Source organism: Squalius cephalus (genome assembly GCF_949319135.1).
Source record: "Squalius cephalus genome assembly, chromosome: 15".
In the NCBI taxonomy this organism is placed as follows: domain Eukaryota; kingdom Metazoa; phylum Chordata; class Actinopteri; order Cypriniformes; family Leuciscidae; genus Squalius; species Squalius cephalus.
Genome location: NC_137136.1, coordinates 4120609 through 4135708, shown reverse-complemented (window position 1 = coordinate 4135708; position 15100 = coordinate 4120609). Strand labels below are relative to the sequence as shown.

At 36.5% G+C, this 15100-nt stretch overlaps 1 protein-coding gene across 1 annotated transcript; it reads left to right on the top strand.

Annotated features, from left to right (window-relative positions):
* Window positions 1-4018: 4018 nt before the first annotated feature.
* Window positions 4019-14272, top strand: azin1a (antizyme inhibitor 1a). The gene is made up of 12 exons (XM_079895367.1): window positions 4019-4237; window positions 5558-5679; window positions 7298-7488; window positions 7573-7746; window positions 7925-8097; window positions 9485-9619; window positions 10553-10634; window positions 10816-10890; window positions 10980-11145; window positions 12260-12378; window positions 13739-13953; window positions 14034-14272. Exons 3-12 carry the CDS (start codon window positions 7381-7383, stop codon window positions 14146-14148), a joined length of 1362 nt encoding a protein of 453 aa, XP_079751493.1. The 5' UTR covers window positions 4019-4237; window positions 5558-5679; window positions 7298-7380; the 3' UTR covers window positions 14149-14272.
* The last annotated feature ends 828 nt before the right edge of the window (window positions 14273-15100 follow it).

Here is a 15100-nt window from a genome sequence, read left to right as displayed (position 1 = left end):
AACACAAAAGGATAGCGAGGTGATTGAGAAAGGATCAAAACAAATAATCGGTCCTCTGGGGCTTCGATCAGAACATTTTGTCATTAACTGAACAGCTCCAGAAAGTTAAGATTCTGTCATTATTTACTAACCCTCAGTCTTTTAAAACACGCTGCTGCTATTTTTTCTGTTGAACACAAAAGCAGATGATATCTTTTCCATAATATTCTGCCAAAAAAACACACACCATGTACCTATATTAAAAATATGACTCATGCACAATAAGTCTTCTGAAGTCATATGATATTTTTTTGTGAGGAACAGACCTAATTTAAAGTCGTTGTTCATTGAAAATAGTCCCCTTTTGCTGCAGTTCTCAAATCTAATTCTTTGTATTCAAACCGAAAGGGGTTTGATCAGTTTATAATTTAATTATAAATATCCTTTTTGTCAGGATAAAGTTGAATATTTATTGCACTTTTGAGGTCAAGGGAAAAGTGAGTTCCTTTGGGTGCTGTGTAGTGGGTGGAGAGATGAAAGGTGACAGATAGTGATGGAAAACAAAAGATAAGCTCTATTGTTTTTGTTATAAACTCGCTGTCTATCTTTTTACCTCACTGGCAATGGCCTTCGAATGTTTTTAACGCATAAACATGGTGTTTAAACATAGCTGAATGTAGCAAAGCAATAAAACAATTTCCACTGACTTGCTTTAACAATTTCCTTTACAACTATAGCTGTTTCATATTTTATGCTTCATAATTAGTTTAAATTTTAACCCAAGCCTGATATATATATATATATATATAAAAAATTAAATGGAAAAGTTTATTTAACTTCTAAACTATTTTTTTTTTTTTTTTAAGCAGGTCTTTTTGTTGTGCCTCAAATTTTTGGTATGAGCATCAAAAATATGCAGTTTGGGGCAAATGCTGATACTAATGATACTGATAGAAATTCTGATAGCATGTAATAACAGACTACTTACATAAAATGCATATAAATATCAGTCACCACTCTATATCTCCCAATAATGTCTTATAGATGATAATTAAATGCTTAGTTTTATGATTAAAGCTCTGTAGTTTTAAAACATATAATGCAGTGCAATGCAATGAGTGAGAGATGAACATATAACCATTCCTCAAAAGCCTGATAAATTATGATGCTCACATTTAAACATGATTTTTCAAAAAAATAATGATGTATGGATAATCAATTAAACCTAATTTGTTTCAAGTGATCATCTCTAAATATTACTATACACTGAAAAAATGTATTAGTTGAATTGAATACATTTTTTTTATTAGTTGCATTCAATTGATTTTACCTACATTTAAACAAATGCATTAAGTTGAACTTAATCAATTTTAGTCCAACTTAATGCATTTGTTTAAATAGGTAAAATCAATTGAATGCAACCACTTAGGATAAAAAAAAAATGGATTAAATTCAACAAATACATTTTTTCAGTGTAAAAGTGAAGTATATTCCATGGTTTAAAAAAGTGTGAAAACTAGCCCCGCTCTCTCACATAATAGAAGATTGTTAACATTTCAGCCCCCTAATTGTGCAAATCGCTTTCATAACTTTCACTGGAAAATTGCACAATTTTATTGTTACAAGAAGAAATGTTCTTTGTTTTCTCCTATCAGATTAGTTTATTGGAGAGTTCCTTTATATTGTATTTGAGGCAGCATTATGAGCCCTTAAAGCTCTGGAGAATTCCTGTTGCTCAAAACCAGTAGGGTGTTATTGCATATGGCAGGCGAACCACATGTCCTTCCTTCAGCAAGCATACAGAGGCAGCTTACTATTATACCAAGAACAATAGTTATCAAACACCGCCGTGTTCTCCGAGATGCTTTAGATGTTATGTTAGATTAGATGCCATGCGCTCATTTATAGTCTAGGGGGAGAAGGCACAAAACTCGGAACTGCTTTTGTGCGCTCCAAAAGAGAAACTTTCACTGACAAGTGTAGCCGTCCAAGCGACATTGACGTGAGTAAAACAAACAGAGCTATTGTGAAGCTCAATTGGCTCATTTGGCATTCTGATGAAACTATTTTTGGTAAAGGACTCAGCAATCAGAGAAAAGGGAACTATGCACACAAATGAGGAATTTCTGTCTGTAATATATTGGCACATCAATGGTTAAGTTGTTGTTTAGAATAACAACCCAGATGTAAAATACTGTCAGACTGCTAATGTTGGGTGTGTGTGTTACAACTTGCAAATGTTGATGCAGTTTATTTATTTTTCAACAACTTATTCTGAAAATGCAAAGGGTGACTCTTTATGTTGCTAAATGAAGAAAAAAAATGAATAATAATAATCTAGTGCTGTCAAATCGATTAATCGTGATTAATCACATCTAACATAAAAGTTTGTGTTTATATAATACATGTATATATTTTTATAGATATTTATATGCATACAATATATACAGTATGTGTGTGTGTATATATATATATATATACATACAGTATATACATACACACAAATGTATTATTATATAAACAAACTTTTAATCGATTAATCGACAGCCCTATTTCTTGCATATAATGACACTAAACTGTACAACTGACTGTATAACTGATAGCTTCATCACAATGCAATAATTTCAAGTAAAATCTATATTTTATGTCAATTTCTTTATTTGGAAAGTAATGTACAGTGCTTTTCACATTGATGTTAATATTTTAATGTTATTAAAGTTAAAAGTTATTTACAGTGTTTCAAAGGTGTACTATTTCAGAAGTCAACATCTTCATCAAGAAGTCATTAGGTTGATAATTTACCCTGGAGAATCAGAACTTAGAAAAGTCTGAATATCCGACCATGAAAACCTCCAGCCACAGAGAGAGAGAAAGAGAAAGAGAGAGAGAAGGGTAAACACGCCTCCCTCTATAAACTGTGGATGAAAGTGTTGACACTAGATTCATTTCATCAGAGACATGGACACTGAAGCAGCAGCTCATCAATAAAAAGCAAGATAATGTAGATAGAGGACATTCCATCAGTCCAGACATTATCACAGAGTACAATAAAGTTAGGATTATTTATTATGTTTTATCCGGAATCACGCTATAAAAGTGCAAAATGGACAATGTTCTGACAGGAATTTTGTAGCCAAGATGATGAAGGCTCTTTGGGCATTCAGGTATGAGATGGCACATTTCTTATAGCCTCCTTTTTATCAGTATCTATCAATACATTTAATATAAATATAGATATAATCACACTGTTCATTTGGAAAAATTTTTTTATAATTGCAAAGTTATAACTAATCATAGAAGCTATATAGCTATATGCTTTATAGTATTGAATGCACTATACTATAGGAAGTTATGAAAAATAGTTCAAATATGAAAAGTTTATTATGCACATTCTGTTTGTTACTGTTTATGCTTGTTTGCATACACTTAATGTGCTTTAATGTGTGAAGAGTATCAACAAATAATCAATAATTTAAGTGCAGTGTCAATATACTTCAATTGTTGCATGATTATTTATTTGTGTCTATGTGAAGATATTTTCTGTATATTCTGAACTGTTTATTGTGACTGGTTGCTGTAACACCGTTGGCTCGGCGCCCTTCATATGATTTATGTAATAATATAAACGTAAAAAAGCGATTTCTTTTGGAAACCAGTTATTTAGTGTACTTGTAGTAGCAGATAAATATACGTTTGTTGTTTATTTGTGACTGGCTGTCCTGTCTGCACATTATCCCTTACACTTATCAGCTGCACTTGCATTTATAGATGGTCTCAAAGCGAAAAGAAAAGCTACAAAACAACTGTTTTGATTCCATGGAGTCTGTCAGAATCCCGCTCCATTCACGCACTACATCAAATTATTTAAACAAAAGCCCCGCCCCTTTCACAACTTTTCATCCCCTTCACTCGTTTCATTGAAGCTCCACCCCCTTCTTACGCAACGCAACCGCCTCTTTCATGTGCTTCACCACCTAATTAACATAACAGCCCCGCCTCCTCACTCCCTTCACCACTTCATTTAAATTTTAGCCCCGCCTCCTTCACGCGCTTCATCCTCACAGCCCGACATCATTCAACGGCTCTAGCTAACGTTAAACGTGCTCCACCGTCCACACGGTCCGCTGCTCACTGTATTAGACAGATATATGGCTCAAAACATTAGCGTTATCTCTCGTATCGGTGCTTTTGTTACTTTTTGAAAATTCCGTCCAAAAGGAAAAAACGGTTCACCTCAAATGCTCTCGAATTCTCCCACGTAAGTAGCTCTGGGCTTCATAAGCTAACATGTGTCTGCTAGCCTCTTGTATGTATTTGACTAAAGACAGGTGAAGTTGTTTATAAACGCCTAGCTGGTTTCAGTCTGAATGAACGCGTTATGTTATAACGTTTTTAAGATAAATAACGTACGACTTGAATACCGGTAATTTACGTTAGCTGCTATATGGCTAATTGACGGTTAGCAATAAGCCTTTCGTTTAAACCTTATCGCGTGATATCTTCTGGTGAATAATCACAAGTAAACACTAATGGTATCATTATTATTGTATTATTAATAAACCAAACAGATTTCGCAAATAGCTAGACAGGCATATGAGAAACGTTTTGTATTAAATCGGCGAAAATACTTGTGGAATTGGCGCGTCATTCATTTCCGGATGTCTTATTTTTTATGGTGATTGTATTCATGATCTATATTTATTGTATTGATTGGTTTAATATTCTTTGTGTTGTTTGAACGTCAGCTAACCTTCTGGCAAGGTTCTCTCAAAGTCACGAACAAACGTTGTGATATTAATAGAATGTTTATTCAAAGTTGGTCTTTATTAATGTTCTCAACTTTAGCATAAAAACGTAATTTATATGTTATGAATCATGAAAGGTTTTTTTTTTTTTCTTCCCGGAAGCATTTTACTTGGACATCTAATGTTTTTTTTTGTTACTAGTTTCAAACTAGAGAACATTAAAAAGTAACATTCCCATAATGTTTACAAAGTGATACAAATGTTTTGAACATTCAGAAATAACGTTTTCATATCGTAATGGGAATATATTTTTGTTTGTTATTTGATTCTCCACCCATACAGCTTATAAACGTCTGTACATGTCTCACTCCTGTCATAATCATAATTAAAGGGTTAGTTCACCCAAAAATTTAAATTTTCCCATAGTTATACTATGTAATACTCACCCTCAAGCCATCCTAGGTGTATATGACTTTATTCTTTCAGCCAAACACAATCAATTATGTTAAAAAAATCCTGGCTCTTCCAAGCTTTATAATGGGAGTGAATGGCACATTGTTTTTTGAAGCCCAAAAAAGTGCATCCATCCATCCATCAAAAAATACGATTACAGGGGGTTAATAAATGCTTTCTGAAGCGAAGCCATGCGTTTTTGTTAGAAAAATATCCATATTTATAACTTGATTTTTTTTTTTTTTTTTTTTATCATTTATTTTTGTTATTGTTTATTTTCTGCATGTGATTATCTATAAATAAATAAATAATACAATATTAATTCCTACTTTATGTGTACTATATAGCTCTATTTTGACACGATTTATTTTTTCTTGCAGGTGTTCGTGAACTACGACAACAGCTTAGGGACTTCTGTCTACCGTGAGCAGTTCGATTTCAACGCGGAGCCTCCTTGGGATCCTAGCTGATAGCTGGAGAGGTCGCCCTCTGACCTGTCCCTGTAGGTTCACATTGCTGTAACCTCACTTATGGTGTTTTGCTACCAAGTGCAACAGGAAGTTTTGATTTTGGTCATACTGCCAACCTATTCTTCAAAGCAGTTGCAATTCAATCTTTAGCTGTTTTTAGACCTGCTTTGAGAATGGATTTCCAGGGTCAATGGAAGTCAGTGACACTTCCGATCGATGTCCACTGCAGGAGTCTTTCTGCTTTGACGTCAAACATGATATTTTGACATTGAATGTGTCAAAGCCAATTTTACAGTTTATATAACAGAGAATAAAAACCTGCAATTCACAGTTGGGGTCCCTGAGCACCAACAGCATGTCAAGTCATTGTTCAACACATTGAAGCTTGATGTTCTTGAAAGCTCCAGTCTGTAACTTTTTTGGGTTAAAAATGATCCAAAATACATTTTGAGCAAGTACATAACTAGCCAGTGTTCAAAACTCTCTGCTTGCCTTAGCTTGATTCAAAACGGTAAGCTTGTAATAATGTTTTTAACTCCAGCGGTACTGGTGGATTTCCGCGGGAAATTCGAGCATGTCTTTGCGTCATTACGTTACATCTGTACACATAAAGAAGAGTCTCGGCTAGTAGGCTATGAGTGTGAGGATGTTGGAGGTGGAGATTTATAGCCTTTTCTCACAGCACTTGATATAATTAAACGTATCAATTTGATGGCGGATCCAGAAAGGTTCAAACGATAATCACCAGTGACAACTGGAGATTCACCCGTTGTAAAACGCAAAATACTTCGGACTTCGGAGTGGCTACAGAAAAAAAGAGACTGCAACCGGCCCATGCGAAAACAAGGATAAATATCGGAAGGCCATTAAATGTAGTCACGCAATGCTGATGTTGTGAACATTAAAGGAGAACTCTGGTCAATTTTAACATTGAGCTCATTTTTTTGTAAATTTGGAGTGCTGTCAGTACAGAGAACAACGACAAAAATCGGTGTTGCCTACACCGTGTTATCCTCTTTTTAAAATTTGCACCCTGTTGACTTCAATGGGGCAAGTTTTAAACCTGTTTTTACCCTTTTAACATCCTTGATGTGTCATTACAAGTGCACAGGTCATGTGAGTGATTCCTTCAGAGTGAACACGGGTGAATCTGACTGCAGTAGATGTGAAAGATATGAATAAAAATTAAGTTAATTCAGCCAGCGCACATACCTGTATTTACATCCTGTTTTCGGTCGAAGTCCACAGTAATCAATTGTCGAGTTTACGCGCTTGATCATAGGTAACTAAACCTACTAAACCTATGATTTAATGCTTTTTTCCCCTAGTTCGTCAGAATACAAACTATTCTGTTCAAATGTTCGTCAGATAACATTTTCCAGTGAAAATTCTTATGTTGGTCATACTTCCAAAAAGTAGAATCTGTGATGCCGAATGCCAGTAACCACACCGGCGGCGACTGACAGCCGCACATTCTCCTCAAAACATTGGATTCATCCGCGCTGTGCCGAGCCGAGGCACAACCCGCGTAAAGTTGATAATTCTGCGAATAACTGCAATTGCAGATTTTGAACAGAGATGGCGACAAAGAGGAAAAACTACGGACTGCAGCTTTAAAGACTTTATTTTCTGTCTGTGTTGTGTTTGCAGTGGATATCGCTAGGACCCAAGAGCTCTGAGGGTTCTCCTAAATAGGTGACCTGCTTTATGCCAGTCAGAACATCAGATTACGGATGAGTATGAAGGGAATTCTGGATGAGCTCCACTATTCTGTTGAGCTGCTGGAAGAAAGCGCAGCTCTCAGAGATGTGATCGATAAACACATTCATGATCAAACACTTGTAAGTATACCATTCTGCTGTGTTGTTGTTTCATTTATTGTGCCTTTTTTGAACTAAGCAATGATGTATGTTGGTCTTCTTTAGGCACTGAAGAGTGCATTTTTTGTTGCTGACCTTGGAGTGATTGTGCGGCAGCAAATTCGCTGGAGAACTAAAATGGACCAGATTCGGCCTTTCTACACGGTCAAGAGCAACAGCTGCCCTGTGGTTGTTGAAATCCTGGCTGCTCTTGGGACAGGCTTCGTTTGTTCAAACAAGGTGAGCATAAAGTACAAAATATGTCTCATCTCTCGCTAAAACTAGATTCCTTAGTGTCCTGAAATAAGTCTGTTTGTTCATTTGTGTCAGTTTGAAAGCTATTTTTAAAATGTATTAATACTTTTTAAAAATAATATTATAACCTTCATCTGTTTTGTCTTCTGTGCTTGTCTCTCAGCATGAGGTGGACTTGGTGAAGGTCTTTGGTGTCCCGTCTCAGGACATCATTCTCGGCGGCACGTGTAAACAGCTTTCCCATATCAAATACTCAGCCAAACATAACATCCCACTCCTGGTTTGCGATAATGAGGTGGAGTTGAGGAAGATCGCACGCTGCCATCCCAAAGCAAAGTGAGTTGACTAGGGTTGGCGCTATGCAAACATTTGCAGTAAATTGTCACAATTCTCAGGCAATATCCGTGCAGTAGGGTTTAGGCACCTCACGATCCAATTCTGGTAATCATTATCCGATTCTAAAACAATTCATTTTTTTTTCATGCACTGCTTAGTTTTGAGGTTTTGTTCTATTTGGCTTTTCATAATGTGTCATTTCCGACTAGTGAAAAGAAAACATCCAAAATGCACTTTTAAATGTTTATTTTATTGCGCTTTATTTATTTGCATCTGTGGATTTCAATGACAATAAGTATCTTCAAAGCAGTGAGTTTTTTCTCGTGTCAGAAATCCCCACTTCAGCAGCTTTACATTTCTGAAGGGTTTTACAGAGGGGGTTGTTCTTAACATATAATTTGCCTGATTTATAGAACATTTAATTCTGAAAAACAAATTTTAGGGGGAAAAATTCTTGCTGTTATGGAAGAGATATCCAAAATTTCTTCTGAAAAAATCCTTTTTACTCTAATGTATTAACAAAATGAAACTATTTTTAACCTGGCTTCATCCAATGTTCAAATTTCTGTTCTGGAAACTTTAATTAAACAATGCCTCATTTGCACATTTAAACAACATTTTAGAAAACTTGTACAATAAGTTGCTTTTTTTTTTTTACTCTATTCCTCTGTGGTATCTTGCCTACTGATTTTGCATATACATTTTTTGTGTGTTCTATACTTATAGGTACTTAATAAAATAATTACAAATAAATAATAAATGCAATAATTATGTTAAGAATTATTAACAAATTAAATATAGCTTTAAAACATCAAAGTTAAAAAGGGGAACAAAGAAACATTACAAGCCATGAAGAAAAAGTGCATTCCAGATAAGGACTGAGGGATTTTTCTCAGCATTATTGCTGTTTACATATTACTGGTCATATCATAGACAGCAGCAAGTCTAATAGTTCACAGTAATGCACAGGGTTTTTTAGCACTAACCTTCTTCTTGAACTATACAAGTTTGACCCATGCTTTTTTTGCTTAAAGGTCCCAACTTTATGCATGTTTTATAAGATTCACCTATCTGTTCAACATATTTTATTTGATTGTCCTGGATTTAATACAAGTAGAATGCTCTTTTATGAAGTTACCTCACTTAATGACTTATTTAGTAAGATTATGCCTGAAAAGGTTTTGGATTTTTTTTATCATATGTTAATTTAAAAAATATTGTATAATATATGACTTGCTGTTTTTGTTTGATTGGTTTTTATTATATTTATATGATATTTGTATTTTTGTAATTGAATTTTTGCCATGAAAATAGCTTTGAATGCTGACATGTCACTAAATAAAACAATCTGTATCTGAAATCATCTTGAACTTGCTTTCTGCCGCAGGGTGTTACTGCTGTTGACATCAGAGAGCTGTTGTGAGAGAGAGGAGACGGCCATACCGTTCGGCTCCACGCTGAAGGACTGCAGACACCTGCTGGAGTGTGCCAGAGAGCTCAGCCTGCACGTTACCGGAGTCAAGTGAGTGTCTTCAGTGTCGAGAGGATATTTACAGAGCCCCTAAAGGGACATGGTGATGGGGAAAAAATTGAGTTTGTACAACATGTTGATATATTTTTATAAACGATATAGGATGAGGCAATACCTTTCATATGGATATACAGTAGTTTGATATTACGAGCGCATTTGAAAAATAGTGCATAATATAATTTGTAATAAACATGAGACATGCTTTATATTAAGGGCTTCAAAATAACTCATAAGATATAATAAACACATAGTTTACTGCAGCTTGCTCTGACAGATGTTGGAGATGTGGTGTTTTCCTCACTGCATAACTTATATTTCACAGATTTATTCTCCATCTGTAAAAGTCATGCAGATGTTTCCATTTTGCTGTCAGTAGTGGACGAGCCTTATGCCGAACAGACTAAAATATACTTTTTGCTAAAATATTTGTTTTTGGATATTAAAAGCACAGTATGTAACAGTAAATGGCCACTAGAGGTCGCTTTTTCAAAACAATAACAAAGGCATGTTGCCATGAATGAGTGTGGCTGTGGACACAAAACATAAAGCATAACCTTTAGTATGAACAATGTTTATAGGACAACATTGGGCAGGATGTGAATACGAGATGTGATTTTTATTTTTATTTTTTTATTATTATTCATATTGCCCAGTCCACTTGCTTGCCATGTGACCAGAAACTGACAGCATGAACATGCAAATTATTATACAAGTATTAACTTATTCACAAGGGGTACTTAAAGAAAATATTTGACGTCTCTGGGGTTCGGCTGATAAAAAACAGCGATAGAGTTTTTCTCTGAACCAACTTCATTTTTCACATGGACCGGCTCTGAGTCATGCAGTAATGCCAAGGGCATTTATAAAAGAAGGAAATGAGGCAGGTTTTGATTTCATGCTGTTGGTTTCATGCTTTACTCACAGATTCAACATTCCCAGTTGTTGTCAGGATGCACAAGCGTTCTCTCGTGCTGTGTCTGATGCCCGCTGTGTCTTTGATATGGGGGTGAGTCAACGCTCATGGAGTCATGGATCAAATTTTGATTTGATTGTTCCTTTTGTGCCTTGAGTTTCCCTACTGAATCAAGAGGGAATGATCTTTATTAATCTAAATGTCACTTTCGCTGCAGTCTGCATAAGTATGTATTTCCCCCATGGTAATGTGTTCTAAATGAATTTGATCTTAGGAGGAGCTAGGCTTTGAGATGAATATTCTGGACATTGGAGCTGGCTTTGATGGAAGTGAAGCACAGTTAGACAAGGTAATGTATTCTACTTTACATTTGTAAGATATTTTTTTGCATTCATAAATGCTTTCCCTCTGAGCTTCTAATGTTGTTTGTGTGTGCAGGTTCACCAGACTCTTAAACCCATGCTGGACATGTATTTTCCTCCCTCGACCAACTTGTCGATCATCGCCGAACCCGGAGCTTATTATGTGTCATCTGCTTTCACGCTGGCCGTGAATATAATCGCTAAGGAAACAGTGGCTCGGGATTGCAGCGGTCAACCACACAGTGAGTACTAGTCAATGTTCATGTCAGATATTCATGATGTATTGTGGCTTTTATTTTGATGGGGGGAAAATATTGGAAAAGATAGGTAAATACATGGTGACTGTTTATTTTACAGTGTTAAACATGTTAAATGTACACTTTGTATCAGATTTGTATCAAATGTATCAGATTAATGGGTTGTATGTATCACTCTCTACGTCGGACACAACTGTAATTAAAATGATTAGCATTTGGCTTGACTACGTTATCAAACAGCTAATAATGTGTTGCTAATGTTACACAAACCATGTTCCCATTCGCCATTTCAGAGTCAGACAGCTGCCTTCGAACAATCAGCATCCTTACAAACGCTTAGAAAAACTTAGAACGTCAGTGGAGAAAGGCAAATAGTCCTCATCACACATCATAACATTGTAAGAGACATCATATACATAACCCTCCTGCTTCACAGCAGTTAATGATATGCTAAAGCCTGCCCGCACGTCGATGATTGGTCACAGCATGTTTGTGACGTAGAGAACGGGCGATTTCGAACTGTGTTTTGGAGACTGAAATCAAAATTGACCCTATTTACTTTATTAGCGCATATTACTAGTCTTGTGGTGAAAAAATAATCCGTTAATAATTCAAGTTAATACACAGAAAAAAATTGTTTGCCGTCATAATCTTTAATCAAATTCTGAAAAGTTACTTCCGGTCTGGAATGGCGTTCCTTCTCTGATGATGTAGGTTTGACGGCTTGGGTTGGGAAACGCTTAACCACTCCCCTCAAACCGTTAGTCCGAGATGAGCGAGAGATGGAGAGGAGGAGCGCTAGAGTAAAACCCTGCCCTCTGTTCAATATTCCTTTTCACTGGGAAATACGTCACAACACTGGAGAAAAGTCGATTGCAACTTCCGGTTCACGCGGACTTTAAAGAGAAAATACTCAGCAATGGTGTCAACTTATGAATTTGCACATGGTTTGTCTTAAAGCATATTAAAAACACCACATATAATAATTATATTATATAATAACACCACATATAAACAACATTAAAACCACCACTGGGGGACTTTAAATATGTCTAATAGGTGATGCATTGCTCATCGGGTGTTTATTAAACTCTTTCAGAACTACTGTCAGCGAACGATGAGCCAGAGTTTCTCTACTACATGAATGATGGCGTTTATGGGTCGTTTGCCAATAAGCTGCTGTGTGAAGATTCAATATCGATGCCTTCGGCACACAAGGTAAATATTTTTCAGTTTTTTTTCTACAGAATGTGACATTACATATGCATATGACTAATGCATAAACATGTACAGATCAAGTTATTTTTTTATATATATAATTTTGTGTTTGTACCTGCATGGAAAAAAAAACATTTCAGAATACATTTCATACATGCAGTGACTTTTCAGTAGGGCTGCACAATATTGAAGAAAAGCGTGATATGCGATAACTCATTAAATAATGCGATATTCGATACGCTTAAAGTGTGTATAATACACTTAAATTATCTTTAAAATATATTTGAAATTATACAACCTACATACGTGTTTCACATTCGTTTTGTGACTAGAAAACATCTAGCCTGGCAAGCCAGACCTACATTAAGATGTTGGGTCTGGAAACTCACCATAGACGCGGTTTAATCCGAGGGGTGGGATAAACGGCTGTCTTTCAAATTCCCTCTGCACGCAATAGGACAGCGCTTCAACCAACCAGAGCGTTTTCCCAACAGCGGAGCTTAGTTGATAGATTCAACTTTTGCCATATCTGGCCGGCAAAACGACGAACACATCTTCCTTTTTTTAGAATGACTTAAGTGCCGTTCTTTCCTCTTTTCTCAAAGAAAAACTTTACTCCAAGTCCTCCAGAGTCGCGGCCAAAGCCGATTCGAAAGACCGTTGTTCTCCATCAGCAGCTGCCATTCTTTGTTTTCAAGTGGCAGCCGTCGCAACTCTGTCGTCATATGTTAAGCCCGCCCCGCCTACTCTATACACGATGTGATTGGCCTGACCCAATTTAGGTTTTTGCAGCTAGAAGGTCTATTGAGAGTTGCTAGACCCCCCTGGCTGCGAAATACATTTTGCTGCCGCTAGGGTGCGTCTAGATTTCTAGGCTAGAAAACATCCCTACAACTTCTGAAAGTGAACAGCAGTGTTTTATTGTGTTATTTTACCATCATTGTAAACCACGGGGTTCAGGGTTTCAGGTTATCCTACATTAGGTTTATTTAACAACAGAAACTGAATAATCAAATGTAAAATTAAAACACTCCTTAGTTTTCACTGTATGAATTAAAAATACACTGATTCTTATTAAAGCTATAAAAGTTATTCAGCCGAGAGCAGTGAGTGATTTTCTCTTTGTCTTTTATTCATGACCCCAGTTATTGCAAGCCGTTGCGATATGCATATTGCGATATATACATTTGCGATATTTCAATAATTTCGATATATTGTGCAGCCCTACTTTTCAGAAATTTTTTTGTGTGGGTGAGATTTTTAAAATCATTTCTTTGAACATCCTCTTTTGACATTGACCCAATCACAGGCCATTGTTGTTTTAATCTATTAATAATGTGATCATGTGCTGTTTTCTCAGGAGATGAGCGCAGAAGAGCCGCTGTTCTCCTGCAGTCTGTGGGGTCCGTCTGCTGATGATCTGGATCAGGTGGTGGAGCGATGTCTGCTGCCCGAGCTCAGTGTAGGAGACTGGCTGCTTTTCAGCAACGCGGGGGCCAACAGTCTGGGGCCCGCATTCACTAACAGAGACGAACTCAAACCACTCGTCTTCTACAGCATCTCCGAATACGACTGGTATGGAGTGAATGTTTGTGTCTTGGTTTCAAAGCTGGTGCATTTGTGTTGATTTTTAATCAAATTGTTTTTCTTCGCAGGCAAGAGATTCGTAATTGTGGCGTCAGTTTGGACACGGGGATGAAGAACTTCTCTCTTGGACCATGTTGCCTGCGATCATGCATGTCTGAGGCAGCCATTTCTACCCCAGCTTAACAAAAAGCCACTTATTAATGTCATTGTTTTGTAAAGATTGACTTTAAGCGCTTAAGAACCTGAACTCTTCTCTAAAGCTTCAGATGCTTCTAGGAGCAGAGCTGAAGAAGTGTTATTGACCAGCCCATCGGAACTGATGGATATACAGCAGATAGATACGATTAGCTTTAACAAATGGGCCAGTTAGCGTTTACAGATTTACTTACTTAATTATAAGTTTTATAAATATATATATATATATACACATTGCATATATTTCCTTTTAAGTGAATCAATCATGAACCCAAAAGGGGGAAGTTATTTATTAAACCTCAAGTCTAGTTTCATGACAACATCAGATGCTTTTCAAGAAATGTGCACTTGTTTTTGTTATTTGTATTAAGAATGTGATGTTTTAAACTGGATAATTGTGATCTTCGTCCTATTTGAACTGTTGCATTAATAGTGCAGCAGAGCTAAGTGTGTTTGTGGACAGAATACAATGGAAACGTTGTAATTTGTTGTAATCTCACGCCCAGAATGCACCTTGTGCAAGTATGCGAATGCCAAGCTTCTTGTACAGTTGTACATATTTGTGTGTGTTGCATTGCTGTGACGAGCAAGTTATTGCATTTTAAGGAAAGAAGATGTGTGCAGTGCAGTAAGGAATTCATAGTGTTATGAACTGTAGATGCATTTTGTAATGTAATATTGCACAAAATTGAGATCGCTATTGCTAGAAGGGTCTTTCGGGTCCGAGTTGTTGCTTTTCTGTAGTCTACGAGTGTCGGCTACAGCTTGGATCTCAAGCATTGTCTCCGCATTACATGTGTTCTGTCCGGGACGTCTCTGCTTTTGTCACGGAAAGTGTTGAAGATGGTTGGAGCAAGTGGTGCTGGTTGAAGTGAGGATTTGCAGTGTTGCTCTTTACTTGCAGGATCCAGGCGAGTGCCTCTTTTGTCAACAGATGAAA

Coding starts and splice junctions, on each gene's coding strand:
- azin1a (XM_079895367.1), top strand. CDS start 7,381: ATGAGTATGAAGGGAATTCTGGATGAGCTCCACTATTCTGTTGAGCTG. Junction 9,620..10,552: donor CTGCACGTTACCGGAGTCAA/GTGAGTGTCTTC, acceptor CTTTACTCACAG/ATTCAACATTCCCAGTTGTT. Junction 13,954..14,033: donor AGCATCTCCGAATACGACTG/GTATGGAGTGAA, acceptor TTTTCTTCGCAG/GCAAGAGATTCGTAATTGTG.